Below are 24,434 nucleotides of genomic sequence, written 5' to 3' on the forward strand. Positions count from 1 at the left end.
GATGGGTGGGGGCGGGGGCTTGGCTGGGTGCCATTGGGAGTTCTCGGGAGCTGGTTTGAGGAGACTGAAGTGGAAAACGGGGTAGGACTGGGGAAGTTCTAGTTCTGCGGTGACTTCATTCACTAGTCTTTTGACCGTGAAAATTGTTAGGTTCTCTTCTCCCAGTTGTGCTGTGGTCCGTCTTCCAAGGAAAAGCACCAAGAGACACGCGGGTAGATTCCAACAAGTTTTTATTGTACTGAATGCCAGAACCTTCTTTTGTCCCACATATATAGGGGCTCCCACATACCAGAGGGTAATTGATGTTTTATGGCCGGCCTGTTTTATGGCTGGCATCTGTTCCTTGTCAGCCAACCAGAGATGTCAAGGATTGGAGATCATGACAGTATCTCTGTAGATCTTAGGATGCTGTTTCTTGATTTAAGGCATCGTCTTGCTGGCTGATATCCAAACAGAGGATGGGCTGAAGATGTCACTGCCTTGGTCCTTCCATTGCTGACTGCTGCTTCCCAATGGATGTCAGGTGGTGCAATACCGACTAAATAATAGTATAATTTCTCCAATGATGCGGGGCGTAGACATCCTGTGACAATGTGGGATATCTCATTAAGTGGTGAGATGCATTCCACACTGGGCATGCGTATTCAGCAGCAGAGTATCCAAGCGGAAGGGTAAATGTCTTCGCTGTGTCAAGTTGTGATCCCAAGGTTGTGCAGTCAGCTTTCGTACAATATTATTTCTAGCACCCACTTTTTGCTTGATATTCAAGCAGTGCTTCTTGTAAGTCAGGGCACGGTCCAGAGTGACTTCTGGGTGTGAGTGTGTGCTGCAATGTTTCAGTGGGATCCCCTCGCAGGTGTCCTAGGACTCCTGTTTTCCTTAGGAGAGCAGAGAATCCGTTCCAGGGTTTGAATGGCCTCCGAGGAGCTCTCCACGGTGCTGAAATGAGGCAGAAATGGATTGCAGCCCTGTGGAAATGCCCTTCAAACCTAGAGTGGATTCACCATCCTACTGACATGGATGCTGCAGAATTATGTATATGAGGAGTTCTTGTCTACATTTTAGTTTAGGAAAAAGTAATGAGGGTATATTGTGGCCTTTGTGTGAACAGAGACGTGTGTTTGATTTGAGTATGTCTTGTCTTATACCATCTCCACGTCGCACCTCAGGGTAGCTTCACCTTGCTGAACACACCAGGCTGCACACTGGTTGAAGTCTTTTGTAGTTTATTAGGATATAGGAAATAAATAGTTCTTAAAAAGCGAAAGTAAAGATCCAAAAGATTGTTGCAAAAACAAGGCTATACAGAATAATCCAAGAGAATCTTAGGCATAAAACAAGGTTCCAATAATACATGAAATAGTCCCATGAACTTGATTACAGGATAATCCAAGAAAGCAAGAGCTGCTTCTAACTCAAACGAGACGTTGCCTTTGACAAAGGTTTCTCTCTCAACACACCCTTTAATATTCCCTGCACAGCATGAATGCATTTCTTTGGCCTCTGACCTCTTTCTTGTTTGCTATTCTGACACTCCTGCGAACCTGGAATTCCAAACGGCCAGCTCGATCCAGAGATGCCGTTTCCTCAAGGCCAGACAGCTCATTAGCAGCAGCCTCTGTCTGCATGCTATCTAACTGGGAGCTGTCCTCCCTTTGCACCTGGCTAGCTTCGGTATCATCTCCCGTATCATCAACACCATTCCCTGCCGTGGGAATGCCTCCCTACTCCTCATCTCTCACAGCAGGGACACTTTGAACTTGAATCCCATAATTCCCACCAGAGTCATCTTGCACCTGAATCCCATCATCTTGAACATCTGGACCCTGAATCCCACAATCCCCATCAGAGTCACTCTGGGACTCCAGCTGAGTCACAACACTCCACACATGACCTAGAGCGCAGGCAAAGTTCTTAACAATTAAAGAGATCCAGGGTAGGGGAAGAATCTCCTGCAAATGCAACAGTCTCATCCAAAAGAAGCATGTGTTCCCTACTGCGGATTCATTGCAGGACAAAACAATGTGTCTTTAAATTGAATGTATTTCTGAACTCCACAGCACTGCTGGTCACAGCTGACCTCCAGTTAGAGCGCTCAAGGGCCAGGGCTTCCCAGTTCTCGGTTTCTATGCCACAGTTTTTAAGGCTGGGTTGTCGAAGGCTTTCATAACCGGGATCACAGGGTTGTTGTATGTCTTTCGGGTTGTGTGGCCATGTTCCAGAAGCATTCTCTCCTGACGTTTCGCCCACATCTATGGCAGGCATCCTCAGAGGTTGTGAGGTATGGAGAAACTAGGTAAAGAATGGAAAGAATATATATATATATATATATATATATATATATATATATATATATACACACACACACACACACACACACACACACACACACACACACACACACACACACTAGCTGTGCCTAGCCATGCGTTTTTGTGGCGAAGTCTGGTGGTCTGGGAAATAAAGTATTGAGGAATTGGTGGAAGTGAAGGTAAAGGGTAAAGGTTTTCTCCTGACATTAAGTCCAGTTGTGTCCGACTGCACACTGAAGTGGATTATATGGCAGTGTGGAGTCAAGATATTCTAGTTCAAAGGAGATAATATAAGATTATAAATGGGTTATATAGCTGTGTGGAAGGGCCTTGAGTCTACACTGCCATATAATCCAGTTACAATCTGATAATCTGTATCTTATAGGCAGTGTGGAAGAGGCCTAAGTGAGCACGAGGATTTTGGAGGAATGGATTTTAATCATATGTTTTTATATCTTTTATATTGTTTTAATTGTTTTATTGGATTTTTATAGCTGTTTTAATTATGTATAGGCATCGAATTGTTGCCAATTTTGTACGCCGCCCTGAGTCCCTTCGGGTGAGAAGGGCGGGATATAAATGTTGGAAATAAATAAATAAATAAATAATAACTCTGCCTGTCCCCTGGGCTGAGTGGGTTGCTAGGAGACCAGTCTTCTAACTGGAAACAATTGGATAAAAACCAATTATTCCTCTCCCTCTAATTAGGACTTTATTTTTCTTTTCTTTTTGTTGTATGAACGTAGAGGCATGGATGAGGGGTTGTGCTGCCAAGTTGAGTGTTTCTGGGATGTGTAGTTTTGTTGTTTTGTCCTAGGCCGAAATTTCATTACCCTTTTATATATATAAATTAAGGCTGGCTTTGAGTCCATCTTTAAATCTCTTTTCCTGTCCACCAACTTTCTGTTTCCCGTTCTTGGAGTAGAGTCTTTGGGAGACGGTGATCTTTGGGCATTCGGACAACGTGGCCTTTAGTCCAGCGGAGTTGATGGCGTAGGAGCATGGCTTCAATGCTGGTGGTCTTTGCTTCCTCAAGCACGCTGACATTTGTCCGCCTGTCTTCCCAAGAGATTGGCAGGATTTTCCTGAGACAACGCTGATGGAAATGCTCCAGGAGTTGAGTGTGACGTCTGTAGACGGTCCACGTTTCACAGGCGTAGAGCAGGGTTGGGAGGGGAATGGCTTTGTAAACAAGCACCTTGTTCTCCCTACGGATGTCCCGATCCTCAAACACTCTCTGCTTCATTCGGAAAAATGCTGCACTCGCAGAGCTCAGGCGGTGTTGTATTTCAGTGTCGATGTTGACTTTTGTGGAGAAGTGGCTGCCAAGGGAGCGGAAATGGTCAACGTTTTCTAATGTTACACCGTTAAGCTGTATTCCTGGCTTTGCAGAGGGATTGGCCGGTGCCTGTTGGAAGAGCACTTTGGTTTTCAGGGTTTTTGTATGTTTTCTGGGCTGTGTGGCCATGTTCCAGAAGCATTCTCTCCTGACGTTTTGCCCACATCTATCGCAGGCACCCTCAGAGGTTGTGAGGTATGATTCTCATTGTTTTTAATTCGATGTTTTAATACCGTGTTGTGGTTTTTGTTTTGTTTTTTTCGGTTGCTGTGTATATATTATTTTTGGTTTTGTTCTCTGATGTTTCATATTTTATTTTATATTGTTTTGCTGATTTTGCTGTAAGCCGCCCCGAGTCCCCTTCGGGGGAGATGGAGGCGGGATATAAATAAACTTATTATTATTATTATTATTATTATTATTATTATTATTATTGACACAACGACGTTGTATGACACAGCAAACAAGATAGACATGCTGGATTTCGTTTCACAAAAGCACAAGTCGAACTCTTCCCAAGTGTCTAGGACTGTGTGAGGTATTTTTGGATGATGCGTGCAGATCCCAGCAGGGTGGCCTTTTGCAGTTGCCAGATCGTAATTTTGTCAATGTCTATTGTTTCCAAATGCTGGCTGAGATCTTTTCGCACGGCACCCAATGTGCCCATCACCACTGGGACCACCTGCACTGGTTTCTGCCAGAGTCTTTGAAGTTCAATCTTGAGGTCCTGATAGCGGCTGAGTTTATCCTGTTGTTTTTCACCAATGTGACTGTCACCTGGGATGGCAACATCAATGATCCAAACCTTGTTCTTTTCTACAACTGTGATGTCTGGTGTGTTGTGTTCCAGAACTTTGTCAGTCTGGATTCGGAAGTCCCACAGTATCTTTGCGTGCTCATTTTCCAATATTTTTGCAGGTTTGTGATCCCACCAGTTCTTTGCTGCTGGCAGGTGGTACTTGAGGCATAAGTTCCAATGGATCATTTGGGCCACACAGTTGTGCCTCTGTTTGTAGTCTGTCTGTGCAATTTTCTTACAGCAGCTGAGGAGATGATCCATGGTTTCGTCAGCTTCCTTGCAGAGTCTGCATTTTGGGTCATCAGCTGATTTTTCGATCTTGGCCTTAAGTTAAGCCCCCCGCAGGTGCCACCTTGACGTGGTGGGGGGGCTTAGCTGCTCCAATGATGACTGAGGGCTGTGCTGGCGGTAGTGTAACTACCGGCAGGTCCAACCAAGCCAGAGAGGCCTCAGCGGAGGAATGCAACCAAGTTCACCTAACCCATTAGCATATGGAGAATCAAACCAAAATAAAGTCTATACTGGCTCGGTCGTCGCCCAGGATAAAAAGGACCGCGGTGGATGCTGCTGATTCTGGACATCCATCGACAAGTGGGCTACGGAATCATCAAAACCCAAATGAACAGTCACAGAAGCGGCAGAAATATACAATGCCAGAAAACCGCACAATTATTATTATTATTATTATTATTATTATTATTATTATTATTGACACAATGATGTTGTATGACACAGCAAACAAGATAGTTATGCTGGATTTTGTTTCACAAAACCACAAGTCGAACACTTCCCAGGTGTCTAGGACTGTGTGATGTATTTTCGGATGATGCGTGCAGATCCCAGTAAGGTGGCCTTTTGCAGTTGGCAGATCGTAATTTTGTCAATGTCTATTGTTTCCAAATGTCGGCTGAGATCTTTTGGCACGGCACCCAATGTGCCGATCACCACCGGGACCACCTGCGCTGGTTTCTGCCAGAGTTTTTGAAGTTCAATCTTGAGGTCCTGAGAGCGGCTGAGTTTTTCCTGTTGTTTTTCTTCAATGCGACTGTCACCTGGGATGGCGACATCAATGATCCAAACCTTGTTCTTTTCCACAACTGTGATGTCTGGTGTGCTGTGTTTCAGAACTTTGTCAGTCTGGATTCGGAAGTCCCACAGTATCTTTGCATGTTCATTTTCCACAACCTTTGCAGGTTTGTGATCCCACCAGTTCTTTGCTGCTGGGAGGTGATACTTGAGGCATAAGTTCCAATGAATCATTTGGGCCACATAGTTGTGCCTCTGTTTGTAGTCTGTCTGTGCAATTTTCTTACAGCAGCTGAGGATATGATCAATGGTTTCATCGGTTTCCTTGCACAGTCTGCACTTTGGGTCATCAGCTGATTTTTCGATCTTGGCCTTGATTGCCTTTGTCCTGATGTCTTGCTCCTGGGCTGCAAGGATCAGGCCTTCTGTCTCCTTCTTCAGGGTCCCATTCGTGAGCCAGAGCCAGGTCTTCTCTTTATCAGCTTTTCCTTCAATTTTGTCAAGGAACTTTCCATGCAATGTTTTGTTGTGCCAGGTATCAGCTCTAGTTTGTAGTGCAGTTTTCTTGTACTGGTTTTTTGTCTGCTGTGCTTTGAGGAGTTTCTGATTTTTGACTTCAATCAAAGCAGGTTCTTCACTTTGCTTGACATATTCTGCCAGGGCATGTTCTTCTTCTTTGACTGCTTGCTTGACTTGTAAGAGTCCTCTGCCCCCTGATCTTCTAGGCAGATACAGCCGGTCAACATCACTGCGAGGGTGCAGAGAATGATGAATGGTCATGAGTTTTCTTGTTTTTCTGTCCAAATTGTCCAGTTCCGCCTGTGTCCAATTTATAATAATAATAATAATAATAATAATAATAATAATAATAATAATTATTATTATTATTATTATTATTATTATTCTCTGGATGTTCAATGAAGTGTGGCTGTACAGTGTTATCGAAAGGGAGAATAATAGGATCCAAAGGCCACAATAAGGCTCCTACATTAATTGGTGTGCGTTTCTAGTACATGTCTATTGATAGATGGCTCTGTCTCGGGGGAGTGGGCTTGGGATGCAAGGTGTTGCAGCTGTTCTCTCGGATCCAAACTGGCTTTGGGTTTGTTTCCTTTTTTTTCTTTTGACTTCTGAATAATTCTGCATGGGGCGGGGGGGGGGGGTCCACCGTGTCACGTGGTGCTCTCTCTCTCTCTCTCTCTCTTTCCTTATCCCCCCCCCCCCTTCACGATGCCCCGGGGTCGGGCGAGGTCAGGCTCCCGGGGGCCGGCGCCGGGGCTGCGTGCGGCTCGGCATGTCTGCTTTCCGCGCCCTCCATTCATGCCTCACGTAGGCGGCGGCTCTTAAAAGGGCGATGGCGGGCCCGCCAAAAGGAGACCTCCCTCCCTCCCTCCCTGGGAATCTCCCAGGTCACTTCTGAGGCCAGAGTCTCCTGATCCTGGAGGAGATCTCAGCAAGGCCCTGAAATGACCACCATTGTGCAAAGGCTCTTCACAGGTCATAGGTCCTCAATCTTGGCTTCCTCTGGTCGGCCACAAAGGACCAGAGTTTCCACAACTGGAAGAAGCTTCTTTCTGTTTTCTTTTCTTCTATCTATCTATCTATCTATCTATCTATCTATCTATCTATATAAAAGAGTGATGGCATCACGGCAGCGGACAAAACAACAAAAGTAAACACCCCACAACCTCGAAAATTGACAGCACAACCCATCATCCATGCCTCTAGGTTGATACAACAAAAAGAAAAGAAAAATAAAGTCCTAATTAGAGGGAGAGGAATAATTGTTTTTATCCAATTGCTGCCAGTTAGAAGGCTAAGCTCTGCTCACTTGGTCTCCTAAGCAACCCACTCAGCCCAGGGGACCCTTTACCTTAACTACCACCAATTCCTCAATACTTTATTTCTCATACCACCATACTTCGCCACAGCAACGCGTGGCCGGGCACAGCTAGTTTTTTATATAAAACAATCTTTACAGTAGAGTCTCACTTATCCAAGCCTCGCTTATCCAAGCTTCTGGATTATCCAAGCCATTTTTGCAGTCAATGTTTTCAATATATCATGATATGTTGGTGCTAAATTCGTAAATACAGTAATCACAACGTAACATTACTGCGCATTGAACTCCTTTTTTTGTCAAATTTGTTGTATAACATGAAGTTTTGGTGCTAAATTTGTAAAATCTGTAAAATCATAACCTAATTGGATGTTTAATAGGCTTTTCCTTAATCCCTCCTTATTATCCAAGATATTCGCTTATCCAAGCTTCTGCCGGCCTGTTTAGCTTGGATAAGTGAGACTCTACTGTATTAGTTTTAACAAAATATTAAAAAAGAAAGAGAAAAAAATCCCAAATTGGGAAAAAGAGAAAGAAAAGGAAAAGAGAGTAGAATAAAAAATAAAAAAGAAAAAAGAAAAAGAAAAAGAAGAAAGAGAAGAAAATAATAATAATAATAAGATAGGTTTTTAAAAGAACTTCACGGCAGTTTCTTTGAGGTTTTTCGCCTTAGGGGCCGGGCTGTGGCGCAGGTTGGTAAACAGGTGCTGCAATAAATCACTCTGACCAAGAGGTCATGAGTTCGAGGCCAGCCCGTTGCGGGGTGAGCACCCATCAATTAAAAATAAAATATAGCCCCTGCTCGTTGCTGACCTAGCAACCCGAAAGATAGTTGCATCTATCAAGTAGGAAATAAGGTACCACTTATAAAAGTGGGGAGGCAAGTTTAACTAATTTACAACGTTGGAATGAGGAAGTGCCGTCACAGTGGATGATGAAGCAGCTGCTCCCCCCGGTGGCCAGAATCGAACATCCCCCTCAGGAGAAGGTTAAATTGCCTCTGCGTCTGTCTGTCTGTTGTCTCTGTCTTGGTTCGATGTGTTTATGGGCACTGAATGTTTGCCCTATATGTACATAATGTGATCCGCCCTGAGTCCCCTTCGGGGTGAGAAAGAAGGGCGGAATATAAATACTGTAAATAAATAAATATTTTTCTTTCTCTCTTTAAGTTTTCCTTAGACTTTTTCTCCATTTCTTCTCTTTTTCTCTTCCTTTCTGTTGAGGTTGTCTTTCCTTCTCATCATATTGTTCTTTTCTTCTCCTTCGTCGTCTATTTTTCCTTTCTTTGCTTCTCTATCCGTTTTGGGTCTTCTATTATTCTATTCTAGTTTAATTTTTTTATTGGTTCTCCTCTGTTTTTGCTCATAAAAAGGTCAATCTATCCAGGTTTCGTATGTCAAGCACCTTTATCAGCCAATCCTCTTCTTCTGGGGTTTCTTCTTTCGTCCATAGTTTCGCATAACAAATCCTTGCCGCTGTTATTAATAAAAATAGTCGTTTGTCCTCATTATTTTCTATTTTCATTTCATGTATCCCTAATAAAAATGTTTCTGCCTTAAAAGGTATTCTGATCTCTAGTATTTTTTTCTAGTTTTCCTTGTATCTTTTTCCAATATTTTTGGGCCTTTTCACATGTCCACCACATGTGGAAGTACGATCCCTCCCTCTTTTCACACTTCCAACATGTTGCATTTACACTTCTTTCTGTTTTCTTCTGATTTCTTTTCTCATTGAGATGTTTTCCACTGTAAGTTAGCAAGAAGTTTCCAGCCACGCACAAGTTGTTCTGATGGGACTCTGTTTTTAGGTGTCTATTGAAGACACCAATTTTTCCCATTGCAGGAACAGTTTAGCAACTGTTTAGCAAACTTCTGATGAGCCCCTTTGCCCCCGCCCTCTCCTCCAAATACCACACCATATCTACAGAGCGCATGTTGTACATAGAATCCTAGAGTTGGAAGACACCTTGTGGGCCATCCAGTCCAACCCCTGCCAAGAAGCAGGAGAATCACATTCAAACCACCCCCGACAGATGACACGCGTAGGCAAATGAGTAGGCTAACCATGGCATGAGGAGGCCAACCAGGGAAATCTGCAGAACATTTGGGTCAGAATCTTAGGAGCTGTGATGTCTCAGGGACCTTTGACCCATGACCCCGCAGCCATCATAGATCAAACTGAAGAGGATATGGGTTTTTTCCCATCTCAGCAAGATTCTGTTCCATTCCAGATGTCCCCTGTTGACATTTTTGTGCCAAAGCCAATTACGGACGCCCTTGAAACAGAGCCTGGTTCCCCGGAAAGTGTTGTGTTTGATAGGAAGTCCTTTCTCAAAACACATCGCTCCCATAAGGAGTTTCTGAGACGAAGCGCGAGATTAGCAGAGAGAGAGAGAGACGATTGTAATTAAACCGTTTCCCTTGGAAAGTTTCGGGGAGGCAGGCATGTTGAAACAGCTACTTTCTCTGGGAACAACTGGGGAGTTAAACACCTGTTGGGGGGAACTCTTGAACTTCCATAAAAGTTCTGCACTGAGCTCTCCCTATCGCAGTGTCAATGTGACTAATCAAAGAACATTGTCCCTTGTTTCCAAGCTCCTAAGCGGCCTTTCGGTGTGCTTACTCACGAGTAGACCGGGAGTTGCGTTTTCACTCCTGTTCAAGTTTGGACTGCGTTTCAGATCCACCACGAATTACCTTGCCTAGCCTCTTACTTTGCCTAGCCTCGAATCCTTGTCTGGACTTTACTTCAAGAATCTCCCGGTGAATCTTTGCTCTTTCCCCACTCAAACTTCCAAAGAGTTTGTCAGTTATTGGATTGTAGACTTTGGACTCTAATACTGGACATACAACTTCATTTATTTGGACTATTTTTGATCTTTCTTATAAGGACAATTGCTTGACTATATACTCTGCATACTTTTGTTTTATTCTTTTATTGCATTAATAAAGATATTAGATTGTTTATTGGCCTCCGTGTTGGTTTCCAGTGCTCACGCAGCCTAGGGGTGTTACAGGAGCCTCTTCTTATCCACAGGAAAGACATCTCCTGGCCGTGGAGTCTTTGGATTGGGCACTCATTGAGCTTTCACTTGTGTTCATACAAAGTCCAAGATCTAACAATGGCACAGTGGAAAACATCTTGATGAGAAAAGAAATAAGAAAACAGAAGAAAACAGAAATGTCTGCCAATTGTGGAAACTATTGTCCTTTGTGGCCGACAAGCACTGGCTTCAAGAGGAAGCAATGATTTAAGACCTGTTACCTGTGAAGAACCTGTGCAGAAAGAGGGTTGTTGAGATCTCTGCCAGATCAGGAGACATTGGACTCAAAAGCCATCCTGGAAATAAATTCAACCCCTCCCAATTTTTTTCTGGCTACAGGCCAGGCTACTGTTCACCCTTGGTGGAAAACTCCATTGTCTATGGTCAAGGGATGTGCCTAGTGGTGCCACTTGTGCTCGTGCATGTGTGCAAAACCAGCCCCTGATGCATCCCTCGCCCTCCTCCTCCTCCTTCTTGCAAGTCTTGGAGGAATGTCATGACCTGGCTCTTTGCAGAGAGGGAGAGAGAAACAGCTCTGGGCTGGTGCCGTTCTTGGTCAAGGTTGGGGGGATGGCACCCAGTTGAGGAATGACATGGCTTTGGGTGCAATGACGGGGGTTTTGGACAGAGCCCCCTCCTGATGTCAGAATCAAGAGGCCGAGGAGAAGGGATTGCTGCCCAATAGTCCCTTCTTTCCCCCAAATAGTCCCTTCTTTCCAGGATGAAGTGGAACCACTGGGAAGCTTAGCTTTCTGAGTCCTCACTGTTGGGTCTGGCCAGTGGGCTTCTGGTGGGACTTTGCCTGGCCCAGCTGTGGCCATTGGTCATTGTCCTGGGGGTGGCACTGGAGGCGGGGAGGAGGATGTCGCCAGTCACCCTTAGTGGGGAAATCGATTGTCTATGGCAGGGGTCCCCAAACTTTTTAAACGGGGGGCCAGTTCACAATCCTTTTGACTGTTGGAGGGCCGGACTATAGTTGGCCACCGAGCAATTAATAATAATAATAATAATAATAATAATAATAATTAAAAAGAGGATTGGCAGAGACCCTTTGGGCCATTGAGTCCAATCCCTTTCTGCCTTTGTGCACCAAAAGCACAAGCACAGCACCCCTAACAGATGGCCACCCAGCCTCAATGTTAATAATAATAGTAGTAGTAGTAGTAGTAGTAGTAATACAGGGTTTTGGAACACAATACTCCTGACCTCACAATTGGGTTAAAAACAAAGTATGGATTGTCGACGTTGCAATCCCAGGTGACATCAGGACTGAGGAGAAACAACTGGAAAAGCTGACATGTATGAGGATTTAAAGATTGAATTACAAAGACTCTGGCACAAACCAGGCAAGGTGGTCCCAGTGGTGATTGGCACACTGGGTGCAGTGCCTAAAGGCCTTGGCCTGCACTTAAACACAATCGGCGCTGACACAATCCCCACCTACCAGCTGCAGAAGGCCACCTTACTGGGATCTGCGCGCATTATTCGCCGATGCATCACACAGTCCTAGACAACTTGGGAAGTGTTCGACATGTGATCCAGTACAACAGCCAGCAGAGTATCTGCTGTGGACTCATCTTGTTGTATTTCTAATAATAATAATAATAATAATAATAATAATAATAATAATAATAATAATAATAATAATAATAATGGTTGTAAAAGAAGAAGAGACCCCTTGGGTCATTTAGCCCAACCCCCTTCTGCCCTTGTGCCATGGGGGCCGGATAAATGGCTTTGATGGGCCGCATCCGGCCCCCGGGCCTTAGTTTGGGGACCCCTGGTCTATGGTCAGTGTATGTGCTCCTGAATCTCCCAAACTAGCCCCTGAGGCATCCCTCGCCCTCCCCCTTTGGCAAGTCTTGGAGGAATGTCAGGATAGGTCTCTTTGTGGAGGAGAGAGACACTGCTCTGGGCTGGGGAGGGGGGCTGCTGTTTCCCCCTTTGCAGGTGCCGTTCTTTAGGAAGGGCAGGGGAGGATGCCCAGGTGAGCCATTGCTTTGTTGGGGCCCCTAGCTGAGGGAGGCCCCACTTGTGGAGCGGCGTCGCCCTTTTAAGGAGGCAGCGCGTGTGTTTACAAGGCGTCGGGCGGGTGGGCAGGGGCTCAGAGCCAGTGATTCCCTGGAAGAAGAAGAAGAGGAGGAGGAGGAGGAGGAAGAAGAGGGCGAGGAGGGGTCGCCGACGGAGGAGGATGGAGATGATGGAGACCCCCCCTCGGGAGGAGGAGGAGGAGGAGGACCCCCTGATGCTGCTGCGCGGTGAGCGGGGGGGGGGGGGGGGGGGGGCGAGGAGGGAGGGAGGGGAGGGGTCTTCACTCGGGAGGGGCTGAGACTTTGCCCACCGAGGTGGCTTTTGAGTCCAGTGTCTCCTGATCTGGGAGGAGATCTCAACAAAGCCCTGCGATGACCAACATTCTGCAAAGGTTCTTCTCAAGTAACTTGGTGGTCTTCTCGACCACAAAAGGCAATAGTTTCCACCATTGGCGGCAGGAGTTTCTTCCCGTCTTCTTCTGATGTCCTTTCTCATCCAGACGCTCTCCACTGTGAATGAGCAAGAAGGTTGCAACCAAGCACAAGTTGTTCTGATGGGACTCTGTTTTGGGGTGTCTATTGAAGACATCTCTTGCATCTTTCCATCCCACCAATAGTTTAGCATCCAATGCACCAAGCTTCTGATGACCACTTCTCTTCTAAACCCCACCTTCTCTTCCAAACACCATACCATACTCTAGATGAAACAAGTAGGCTAACCAGGGAAATCTGCTGAACCATTTGGGTCGAAATCTTAGATGCCTCTTCTTATCCACAGGAAAGACATCTCCTGGCCATGGAGTCTGTGGATTGGGCACTCAATGAGCTTTCACTTCATCATCAGAAACTGTCTTGTTATAAGTCCAATGGCACAGCTTCTTCTCTTTGCTCCTCCTGATTTAATGTGATTCAATTCGATTAATAAATAGCAATAGATTGATCAGGAATCTTGCTTTTCCAATAATAGTCCCGTAATTACACCTCTTCCAGCACCTTGAAGGTGACAACAATTTGGACAATCCACACCTTCTTGATGATTCCGACATAACTAGCACTTTGGCCCAGGTTTTTTTCCTGATTTTATCTAAGATTTTATCTTTTGTCCAAATATGTGATTTCTTATGACATGTTTTTACTGTTTTTAATCTGTTTTATGGTGTTATTTTATTGTTGTTGACCAGGCTTGGCCCCATGTAAGCCGGGGAGATGGGGCGGGGTACAAAAATGAAATCATTATTATTATTATTATTATTATTATTATTATTATTATTATTATTATTATTATAAAATAGCTTTAGTGTCTTAGAAATCAACTGGAGATACCTTTAGTGTCTTTGAAAGTATGTAACACAAACAGCAGTTGAACAAAGGGTTTTCCACTAGCACCAAATGACAGCAATAAACAGACCATCACTTCCTTAGAGGTGCAAATGGAGATGTAAGGATTGGAAATGTCATTTTGATGTAGTTTGATTTTAATCGATTGGGCCACATTGAGGCTTCAAAGGGCCCAGGTGGTATATTGATAATATCAGTTATAACCGGACATTTGTCTTGAACTGTTTTGATAAACATTTCATCAAAACCGCCATGCATGAAAAAAAGACCAGATAAAAGGACAAAGGGTTGAGAACAGCAAAACAGGTGTGAAATTTCCCTGGAAAATGTATAAAAACCTAACGGAGGTTGCATCCCGTGTGGCATTCTCGCCCTCCATGCTGCAAAACATTTTGCATGTTTTGCAAAATAATCATTTGTTCGTACTCATCTTTTCTCCTCAGAATCCATTATTGGGGAAACAGGTTTCTGAGGCTCAAAAGGGACCCTAGCCTCAACACTCTTCCATTGTTTCCTTGGCAGGACTTAGATCAGATCAGTGGTTCCCAATCTGTGGGCCACAGTCCAAATAAAGTCCACAAGACATGTGGGGAAAATTGGTACCAGAGCCTATTCTTGGGGTTATTTGGGGTGCTGATTCAGAAAATGGCATTGGATCGACCATTCCAGCTCTAGATGATTAAATATGGTTTTCTGTGGGCGAGCAGATGGCGACCACTGGGTGGCACATGTTCTGTATCGGAAACTAGACTTGATGTGGTCTATCCAGTGCAATGTTCTGAATTGGCACTTCAAATAAACAAACCGAACCTAAAGTTGACCAAAGACTGATTCGTAACCCTTTTGGGACTAATGTTGGAGAGTCGTCCCTGGTCACAGGGGTCCTGGTCAAAAAAAGATTGTGAACCACTGGATTAGATGGACCAGTTTCCGCAGTTTCCACCTGCAATCCAGGTCAACCCCCCCATTCCCCTGTCCCACACTCTAGAACAGGGGTCCTCAAACTTTTTAAGTGGAGGGCCAATTCACAGTCCCTCGGACTGCTGGGGGGCCGGACTATGATGAAATAGTCCAAAATTAGGATTGTTGTTGTTGTGTGCCTTCAAGTCATTGCAGACTTAAGTCAACCCTAAGTCTAAAGTTTAGGACAAGGGCTGGGTCAATGACCTTGGAGGGCCACATCCGGCCCATGGGCCTTAATTTGGGGACCCCTGATCTAGACGATCTCATAAGATCATAGGTAAGCAAAGAAACCTCCAAAGACCATCTAGATGGTCTCATCAGGCCATCAGAAGAGCATAGATAAGGAAAGGGACCCTCAAAGGCCATCTAGATGATCTCATCAGGCCATCAGAAGACCATAGATAAGGAAAGGGACCCTCAAAGACTATCTAGATGATCTCATCAGGCCATCAGAAGACCACAGATAAGGAAAGGGACCCTCAAAGACCATCTAGATGATCTCATCAGGCCATCAGAAGACCATAGATAAGGAAAGGGACCCTCAAAGAACATCTAGATGATCACATCAAGCCATCAGAAGACCATAGATAAGGAAAGGGAACTCAAAGACCATCTAGATGATCTCATCAGGCCATCAGAAGACCATAGATAAGGAAAGGGATGCTCAAAGGCCATCTAGATGGTTTCATAAGACCATAGGTAAGGAAAGGGACCCTCAAAGGCCATCTAGATGGTCTCATCAGGCCATCAGAAGTGCATAGATAAGGAAAGGGACCCTCAAAGGCCATCTAGATGATCTCATCAGGCCATCAGAAGACCATAGATAAGGAAAGGGAACTCAAAGACCATCTAGATGGTTTCATAAGACCATAGGTAAGGAAAGGGACCCTCAAAGGCCATCTCTAGATGATCTCATCAGGCCATCAGAAGAACATAGATAAGGAAAGGGACCCTCAAAGGCCATCTAGATGGTTTCATAAGACCATCGGTAAGGAAAGGGACCCTCAAAGGCCATCTAGATGATATCAGGCCATCAGAAGACCATAGATAAGGAAAGGGACCCTCAAAGGCCATCTAGTTGATCTCATAAGGCCATCAGAAGACCCTAGATAAGGAAAGGGACCTCAAAGACCATCTAGATGGTCTCATAAAACCATTGGTAAGGAAAAGGACCCTCAAAGGCCATCTAGACAATCTCATAAAACCATAGGTAAGGAAAGGGACCCTCAAAGGCCATCTAGAGGATCTCACCAGGCCATCAGAAGACCATAGATAAGGAAAGGGACTTCAAAGATCATCTAGATGTTTTTATAAGTCCATAGGTAAGGAAAGTGACCTCCAAAAGCCATCTAGATAGTCTCATAATGCCGTAGCTAAGCAAAGAGACCTTCAAAGACCATCTAGACGATCTCATAAGGCCATAAGTAAGCAAAGAGACCTCCAAAGACCATCTAGATGGTCTCATAAGACCATAGGCAAGGAAAGAGACCTCCAAAAGCCATCTAGAGGGTCTCATAAGGCCGTAGCTAAGCAGAGACCTTCAAAGACCATCTAGATCAGGGGTCCCCAAACTAAGGCCCAGGGGCCGGATGCGGCCCTCCAAGGTCATTGACCTGGCCCCTACTCTAAACCTTAGACTTAGGGTTGACCTAAGTCTACCTGGTCTTTGGAGGTCTTTTTGCTTACCTATGGTCTTATGAGATCGTCTAGATGGTCTTTGAAGGTCTCTTTGCTTAGCTATGGCCTTATGAAACCATCTAGATAGCTTTTAGAGGTCACTTTCCTTACCTATGGTCCTATGAGACCATCTAGATGGCCTTTCAGGGTCCTTTTCCTTACCTACCTATGGTTTTATGAGATTATCTAGATGGCCTTTGGGGGCCCCTTTCCTTACCTATGATTTTATGATCATCTAGATCAGGGGTCCCCAAACTAAGGCCCATGGGCTTCCAAGGTGATTGACCTGGCCTCTGTCCTAAACTTTAGACTTAGGGTTGACCTAAGTCTGCAATGACTTGAAGGCACACAACAACAACAATCTTAATTTTGGACTATTTCATCCTAGTCCGGCCCCCTAACAGTCTGAGGGACTGTGAATCGGCCCTCCACTTAAAAAGTTTGGGGACCCCTGATCTAGATGATCTCATAAGGCCATAAGTAAGCAAGGAGACCTCCAAAGACCAGGTAGACCAGGTAGTTTAGGACAGGGGCCAGGTCAATGACCTTGGAGGGCCACATCTGGCCCATGGGCCTTAGTTTGGGGACCCCTGCCTTAGACTTTTCCACATTTTGGCAGATTCCACTCTGTCATCTATGGCTGCTCTTGCAATGTAAATTGGCAGAAAGGTAGGTAATGATAGTGTGAATCATCCAAATGTGGTTGAGATTGTGCTTGCTTCCGTGTAGGCTCCTGGGTGGAAGTGGCCCCTCTGGGAGCCCCTGAATGGCCCTCCTCCCTGGAGGAGGAGGAAGAGGAGGAGGAGGAAGGTGAGCTGGAGGCCATCCTGAGAGAAGCCCAGATGGAGAAGGGCTGCGAAGGGTAAGGAGGAAGGAGAAGGAGGAGAGTTGGGAATTATGGGAGTTGAAGTCCAAAACACCTGGCCTAGAGAGGGTCAAGTGTAGGCCAAGAATGGAGTATAACCAATCTCCTTGTGCTTCTAGGGCCTTGAAGAAAGAGGACGACGACGACGGAAGCCCACCTGGGAAGGTGAGCTGGAGCATCTAGGGCAGGCCTGGGCCAACTTCGGCCTTCCCTCCAGGTGTTTTGGACTTCAACTTCCACAAATCCTAACAGCCGGTAGGCTGTTAGGAATTGTGGGAGTTGAAGTCCAAAACACCTGGAGGGAGTGCCGAAGTTGGCCAGGCCTGAATGCATACAACATCCAAGAGGCACAGATATCTATAACAAATACCAAAAAGCAAAACAACAAGTAGTCAACTGTTATACACAATAGTGTTATAAAGTATGTAAGACAATTTAATCTAGAAGTGAATAGCTGAACAAGGATATACAATGATACAATATCCAATAGTGCAGTTTTTTCCCCATTGTTTACCAACTATAAGACAATACAGAAGGGTGAAGATACAACTCTTGACAGTTTGAAATACCTCCACCAGGAATATATAAAATTACTAACGGGACTTAAATACTGTATATAGGAGTGAAGATAAATCTCTGACTATATATATAATCTCTGTTAAAAAAACCTGCACTATTGGATATTGTATCATTGTATATCCTTGTTCAGCTATTCACTTCTAGATTAAATTGTCTTACCATATATACTCAAAGATAAGCCGAGTTTTTCAGCCCTTATTGATGAGCTGAAAAAACCTTCCCCCGCTTATAATCGGGTCAAGGTCAAGGCCGGCAATGGAGCCTGCAGGCTGTTACTTGCAATATGTGATCTATTTCTTCTCCTCCCTTATCAGTGTGTTTGCTTTTGCAAAGCCTCCCTCGCTCTTAATCAAGGGAATGTTTTGAAAAGAGAAAGACACCTTTGCAAGTCAGGAAGAAGAAAAATATATATTCATTAATCTTATGAAAGCATTTTCCCCTGAAATATTTGTTAAACTCTCCTACAAATATATAGGCATTAACCTATAACTTGCAAACTTGCAGTCTCTATCTACCTTTATATGTGTATCTATCTATATACATTAATTTTATATATGAATTTCCCCTCATATGTTTGCAGGTCTTTGCAAATCCTTTATACATATAGTTCCATGTACCTGTGTATCTGTAGCCATACATATACATTATTTTTATATATGAATTTACCCTCATATGTTTGCAAGTCTCTGCAAATATCTATATAAAGAGAGATGTCTGGATAGATATGAATATATTCTTACCTACCTATATATAGGGCTTGCAAATATTACAGGGGGGAAATGAACACACGAATATATATAGACAAGTCTATATATACAGTATATATATATATACACACACAGTAGAGTCTCATCCAACATAAACGGACGTTGGATAAGCGAATATGTTGGATAATAAGGAGGGATTAAGGAAAAGCCTATTAAACATCAAATTAGGTTATGATTTTACAAATTAAACATCAAAACATCATGTTATACAACGAAATTGACAGAAAAAGTAGTTCCATGCGCAGTAATGCTATGTAGTAATTACTGTATTTACGAATTTAGCACCAAAATATCACGATGTATTGAAAACATTTACTACAAAAATGCGTTGGATAATCCAGAACGTTGGATAAGTGAGACTCTACTGTGTGTGTGTATATATATATATATATGGATATGGTTTGCAAATATTGTAGGGGAAATGCACACACACACATACAGAGGGATTTGCAAATGTTTCAGGGGGAAATTAGTATCTATAACTATAGATCTATATTTAGCTCTGCATTGTTTATATAAGCATTGAATTTTGCCTGTTACTATGTTGGAAGCTGGCCTGAGTCCCCAAGGGGAGATAGGGTGGGATCCAAATGAAGTTTTTTTATTATTATTATTTTATTATGACACAGCAAACAAGATAGATATGCTGGATTTCATATCACAAAATCACAAGTCGAACACTTCCCAAGTGTCTAGGACTGTGTGATGTATTTTCGGATGATGCGCGCAGATCCCAGTAGGTGGCCTTTTGCAGTTGGCAGATGGTAATTTTGTCAATGTCTATTGTTTCCAAATGCCGGCTGAGATCTTTTGGAACGGCACCAGTATGCCCATTATTATTATCGTTATTATTATTATTATTATTATTATTATTATTATTATTATTATTATTATTAGGTTATTGTTGATACCATATTTTTTTGTTGCTCCTGCTTTTCCACTTATAGAGCTAGTTTATTATTTTTCTTTGAAATACAGTAAATATTCAAAAACATTTAACCTACTGATGCCTTTTATTGGTATCTATTTTTATTTCGAAATTTACCCGTAACTGCTTCATTTTCCACCCTCGGCTTATACTCGAGTCAATAAGTTGTCCCAGTTTTTTGTGGTAAAATTAGGTGCCTCGGCTTATATTCGGGTCGGCTTATACTCGAGTATATACGGTATGTACTTTATAACACTATTGTGTATAACAGTTGACTACTTGTTGTTTTGCTTTTTTGCTGAATGAACACAAGGCCTGGTTGCTCTCCCAATAGTGGGGTTCCCAGTAACGCCCTCAATTTCCGTCTTTGCAGAGGGAAGACCCCGAGAGGACGCCTCTCTGCGAGACCCTGCCCTGGACGTGGCCTGGCCCCCCGGAGACCCTGCCCCCCACGTAAGGAGTGTCCCCCCCCCCCCACACCGGCATCCTCTTTGAGCCTTCTCTGGCTTTGCAGCACCCCCAACTCTTGCTCTCTCTCTCTCTCTCTCTCCCTTCAGGGACCTGGCCTGTGGACCCCTCCTCAGCCCGGCCCTGAGCCGGAAAGAGGGGCTGCAGGACCCCCCGCTGATGCTGCTGGTGGTCCCCTCCCTGATGCTCAGCCACGTCTTGGCCCTGGGCCTGGGGTGAGTTTGTTTGCAGAAGCCACGATGAGCCCAACACAGAAAGGACCCCCTGTCCTGCTTTGATATTGGGGTGTGGGCTCTTTTGGCTGGCCTCTGGGGGTCCTATTTGGTCAAGCAAGGCCTCGGGAGGGGGCTCTGCCTGACAACCCTCTCCCCACTTTCTCCCTCCAGCATCTGCATTGGGAAGCGCCTGGCCACCTCGTCCTCCAGCGCCCTGTGACCGGACCCCCCACCCTTTTTGTCCGCTCTCCAGCGAGGAGCCCCCTCCCCTAATTCCAGGACTTATCTGCCGCTCCTCACCCCATGGACCCCTCCCCAAATTGACTGAGAAGACCCTCCTTCCCAGGGCTGTGTGGGGCTGCGTTGTGTAATTGGGGAGGGGGGAGTTGCGTTCTGGCAAAGGGGGGTCTCTACACACACAAACATACCTGGACCCCCCCCTCTCAATCAGTCAGCCCCCGCCCCCACCTATGGTGCCTATAAGGGGAGGGGGCAGTTTGGACAGAACATCACCAACTATTTGGGAGGCACATCTCCCCCGTTACCCCTCTCCCTCAAAGTGAACATGCATGCAAGCCCCCTCCCCCATCTGTTCCCATAAAAAGGTGAATGCAGGTCACAGTAAACACCCTCTTGGGGGGGGGGGGGGTAGCAAGTGAGCCCACCTCCCAAAGCAATGAGAGGAAGAATGCAGAATAGAGCCAGGCTATGGCTTGCCCTTGGTTTCCAAATGCAGCCTGGAAATGCATTAGCCTTGTTAGCTGCCGCATCACACTCTTGACTCATCTTTGCCAGCAGATTAAAACTGGATTGGACACAGGGTTGTTCCAGGCGAGGTCTGGCTGACACAGAAGAGAACGTGGGCCGTTGAGCTGACGCAGGTCACAGTTGACTCATGTTCAGCTTGTGATTCACTAAGGGGGGGGGGTTGGAAACCCCTCTCATGGAGATCCTTACCTAGGAAGAAGGGGGGGGGTTCTGGCCAGAAAGCCCCCTCCCCATACGCAGCAGTAGACACCAGGGGGAAAGAGGTTCCTACAAAGTGAATGGGTCAGGGTCCCTTGAGCAGAGTGCATATTGAGGTGGGGGGGGGAGCCTTTCCAGCTTCGTCTAGGACCCTCCTGTGAGAAATGGTTTTTCCTGAAACCTGAGGAACTCTCCGCTACAAGATGCAGTGGTGGTGGTTTGGCTAATTTGCAGGAGAGCAGAGATGCAAACCTGGACAGGAAAGACCTGCTATGAACATAAGTGTGTGTGTGTGTGTATGTGTATGTATGTATGTGTATATATGTGTGTGTGTGTATACACACACACACACACAAGCATACAGGGAGGCCAAATGTCACAAAGAGGGTTCAATATTGTAATAAATCCTCTTTTATTTTTTACTTCACAATGCCACGTAATTGTGTGCAATACGGGTAGGAAATAAATCTACATTATGAGTGGAAGCTCAAAATCTTTTGAATAGCACCCAGTACCATAGCATCATAAACTGTGTGGGTGTATATGTGTATATGTATACACACACACACACAGAGCCCCTTTTGTGACCTTTGGCCCATCCTATATGTATGCATGTGTGTGTGTGTGTGTATATATACACACATGTATATAAATGTGTGTGTGTGTGTATATATATATATATATGCACATATATATACATATATGTATATGTGTGTACACACATGCACAGAGGGCCCCTTTTGTGGTCTTTGGCCTATCCTATGCATGTGTGTGTGTATATATACACACATACACACACATGTATATAAATGTGTGGGTGCATATATATACATATATGTGTGCGTGTGTACACACATACACAACAGAGGGGCCCTTTTGTGACCTTTGGCCCATCCTATATATATGCATCTATATATGTATATAAATGTGTCTCTGTGTGTATATATGTGCATATATATACATATATATGTTTATAGACACACACACGTACAGAGCTCCCCTTTTATGACCTTTGGCACATCCTATAGATATGCGTGTGTGTATATATATATATATACACACACACACACATACATACACACACACACACACATATATATAAATGTGTGTCTATGCACACATGTATATTATGCGACATGCACGCATAAACACACACACACAGGTGGGGATCCTGCTACAGAGGCAAAGACTGGGAGAAGGGCTCGGTGACCTCTGGACTGTCCATGGTGGGAATGGCCCTCTGCACATGCTCGAGGTGTACCATCTCCTTTGGCATCAAAGGAAGGGGCAAACTAAAGAGCTTCCTGGTGTGATGCCCCCAATGTCCCTCCCCCCATTCATGTGTGGAAAGAAGAACCCCCTGCCCCCAAGCAAGGGGATGGAAGGGGGGATTGTGGCCCCCCCTCAGCTGTTTCCTCCAAATAAACACTCCAAATTCCGTGACAATGCTTGAGACTATTAAGGGGGATGGGGCTTGGGAAGAGGTGGGTGATAATGGGGGTCCAAAATTCTCTACTGGGAAGCCCTGCAGTTCCTGCGACCACCAGCAGATAGCGCGAGAGAGCCACGATCTCCAATGCTGAACCAGAAGGAATCATCTGAGCAACTTCAAGACAGACTGGCAGGTATCCATCACCTTCAATTAATACAAGACCTTGTCTTATTTTTGGGGAAACAGCACACTTCCCTTTGTGAGCACTTGGTGGAATTGGGGAGCTTGGAGGGGGGTAATGTGGGTCTCGGGGCCCTGTCTGCAAAAGGGAGATCCCATGAGAGGCGTTAAGAGCTGGGATGTGACACAAATTGCAACTACGGAGCCCTGTTGCATTTACTTGACACTCGCCCACCCAAAAAAAGCCTTAAATTGGGGAAACTGTGCTTTTCCATTAGTACAGACAGAACAGGGGGTTATCAATAGCCAATGGACAATCCCTTCTTGCCCAGAATTGCATCCTGGGAAGTTGTCCTCTGCCCTCTCCTTTGGGGGTCTCATAGACCTTTGCGGGAGGAAGGAATACAAAGTGGGGTATAAATAAACATCATCATAATAGTAACAATAATATGTTGTCAAAGGCTTTCATGGCCGGAATAGCTGGCTTGCTGTGAGTTTTCCAGGCTGCATGGCTATGTTCTTATCATATTAAAGCATCTTATGACTGCAGAGGGAAGCTGGTGAAGAAACACAACCTACAAACTATCTACAGACCAGTGGTTCCCAAACTATTTGGCCTGCTGCCCCCTTTCCAGAAAAAATATTACTCAGTGCTCCTTGAAAAGTGGGCGTGGCTCCTGCTCAAGAAGGCGGGGCTGAGCCTCTCCCTTAGTCCAAGATGCAGGGCTGGGAGGGGGAGGTGGGAGGGGCCACAAATGGGCGGCCAGGACTGGGATGGGCGGAGTTACGAGCTCTGAGGCAGGGCTGAGCTTCTATCCCTGTCCTGCGATGCCTGCGAGGACACATGGGGCGGGGCTAGAGGAGGGGGCGGGGCCTCTTCCCAAGTGCCCGACGGGGCTGAACCTCTATACTCCGCCTCCGTGTTCTAACAAGCGCCTCAGGGGTGGTATACAGAGGCTCAGCCCTGTCTCATGCTCTTGGGAAGAGGCCCCGCCCCCTTCCCTAGTTCCGCCCTTTAGTCCTAAAAGGTCTCTCAGGAGAGGTATAGAGGCTCAGCCCTGTCTCGGGCTCTTGGAAGGAGGCCTCACCCCCTTCCCTAGCTCCGCCCTCTGTGTCCCAGCAAGCACCTCAGGAGAGGTATAGAGTCTCAGCCCTGTCTCGTGCTCTTGGGAAGAGGCCCCGCCCCCACCCCTAGCCCTGCCCTTAAGTCCTAAAAGGCCCCTCAGGAGAAGTATAGAGTCTCAGCCCTGTCTCGTGCTCTTGGGAAGAGGCCCCGCCCACTTCCCTAGCTCCGCCCTTTAGTCCTAAAAGGCCCCTCAGGAGAGGTATAGAGTCTTAGCCCTGTCTCGGGCTCTTGGAAGGAGGCCCCACCCCCTTCCCTAGCTCCGCCCTCTGTGTCCCAGCAAGCACCTCAGGAGAGGTATAGATTCTCAGCCCTGTCTCGGGCTCTTGGGAAGAAGCCAAGCCCCTCCCCTGGCCCCGCCCCCGTGTCCTAATAGGTGCCATCACCGCCCCCCCTGGATCGCTGCAGCGCCCACCAGGGGGCGATAGCACCCACTTTGGGAATCACTGCTACAGACCCACCAAGAAAATCCAACAAATGCTACATTCAGCAAAGGACAAGAGGGATCCTCTCACCTCTGCAGTTGTCTACCCTATACCATGCA

The 24,434-nt window shown here is 45.5% G+C and overlaps 1 protein-coding gene across 1 annotated transcript; it reads left to right on the forward strand.

The window, feature by feature from the left end:
* Positions 1-12,458: 12,458 nt before the first annotated feature.
* LOC103281529 (BCL2/adenovirus E1B 19 kDa protein-interacting protein 3) lies at positions 12,459-20,534 on the forward strand. Its single transcript, XM_062983663.1, has 6 exons — positions 12,459-12,617; positions 17,097-17,229; positions 17,352-17,397; positions 19,880-19,959; positions 20,064-20,189; positions 20,361-20,534. The coding sequence occupies exons 1-6, from the start codon at positions 12,551-12,553 to the stop codon at positions 20,407-20,409; spliced, it is 501 nt and encodes a 166-aa protein (XP_062839733.1). The 5' UTR covers positions 12,459-12,550; the 3' UTR covers positions 20,410-20,534.
* Positions 20,535-24,434: the final 3,900 nt, after the last annotated feature.

This window comes from Anolis carolinensis, chromosome 5 (assembly GCF_035594765.1).
Source record: "Anolis carolinensis isolate JA03-04 chromosome 5, rAnoCar3.1.pri, whole genome shotgun sequence".
Taxonomy (NCBI): domain Eukaryota; kingdom Metazoa; phylum Chordata; class Lepidosauria; order Squamata; family Dactyloidae; genus Anolis; species Anolis carolinensis.

Excerpts from the sequence above, each read along its gene's own strand:
- LOC103281529 (XM_062983663.1), top strand. The coding sequence starts at position 12,551 with ATGGAGATGATGGAGACCCCCCCTCGGGAGGAGGAGGAGGAGGAGGAC. Across the intron at positions 19,960-20,063 it reads CCGGAGACCCTGCCCCCCAC|GGACCTGGCCTGTGGACCCC; the intron begins GTAAGGAGTGTC and ends CTCTCCCTTCAG. Across the intron at positions 20,190-20,360 it reads GTCTTGGCCCTGGGCCTGGG|CATCTGCATTGGGAAGCGCC; the intron begins GTGAGTTTGTTT and ends TTCTCCCTCCAG.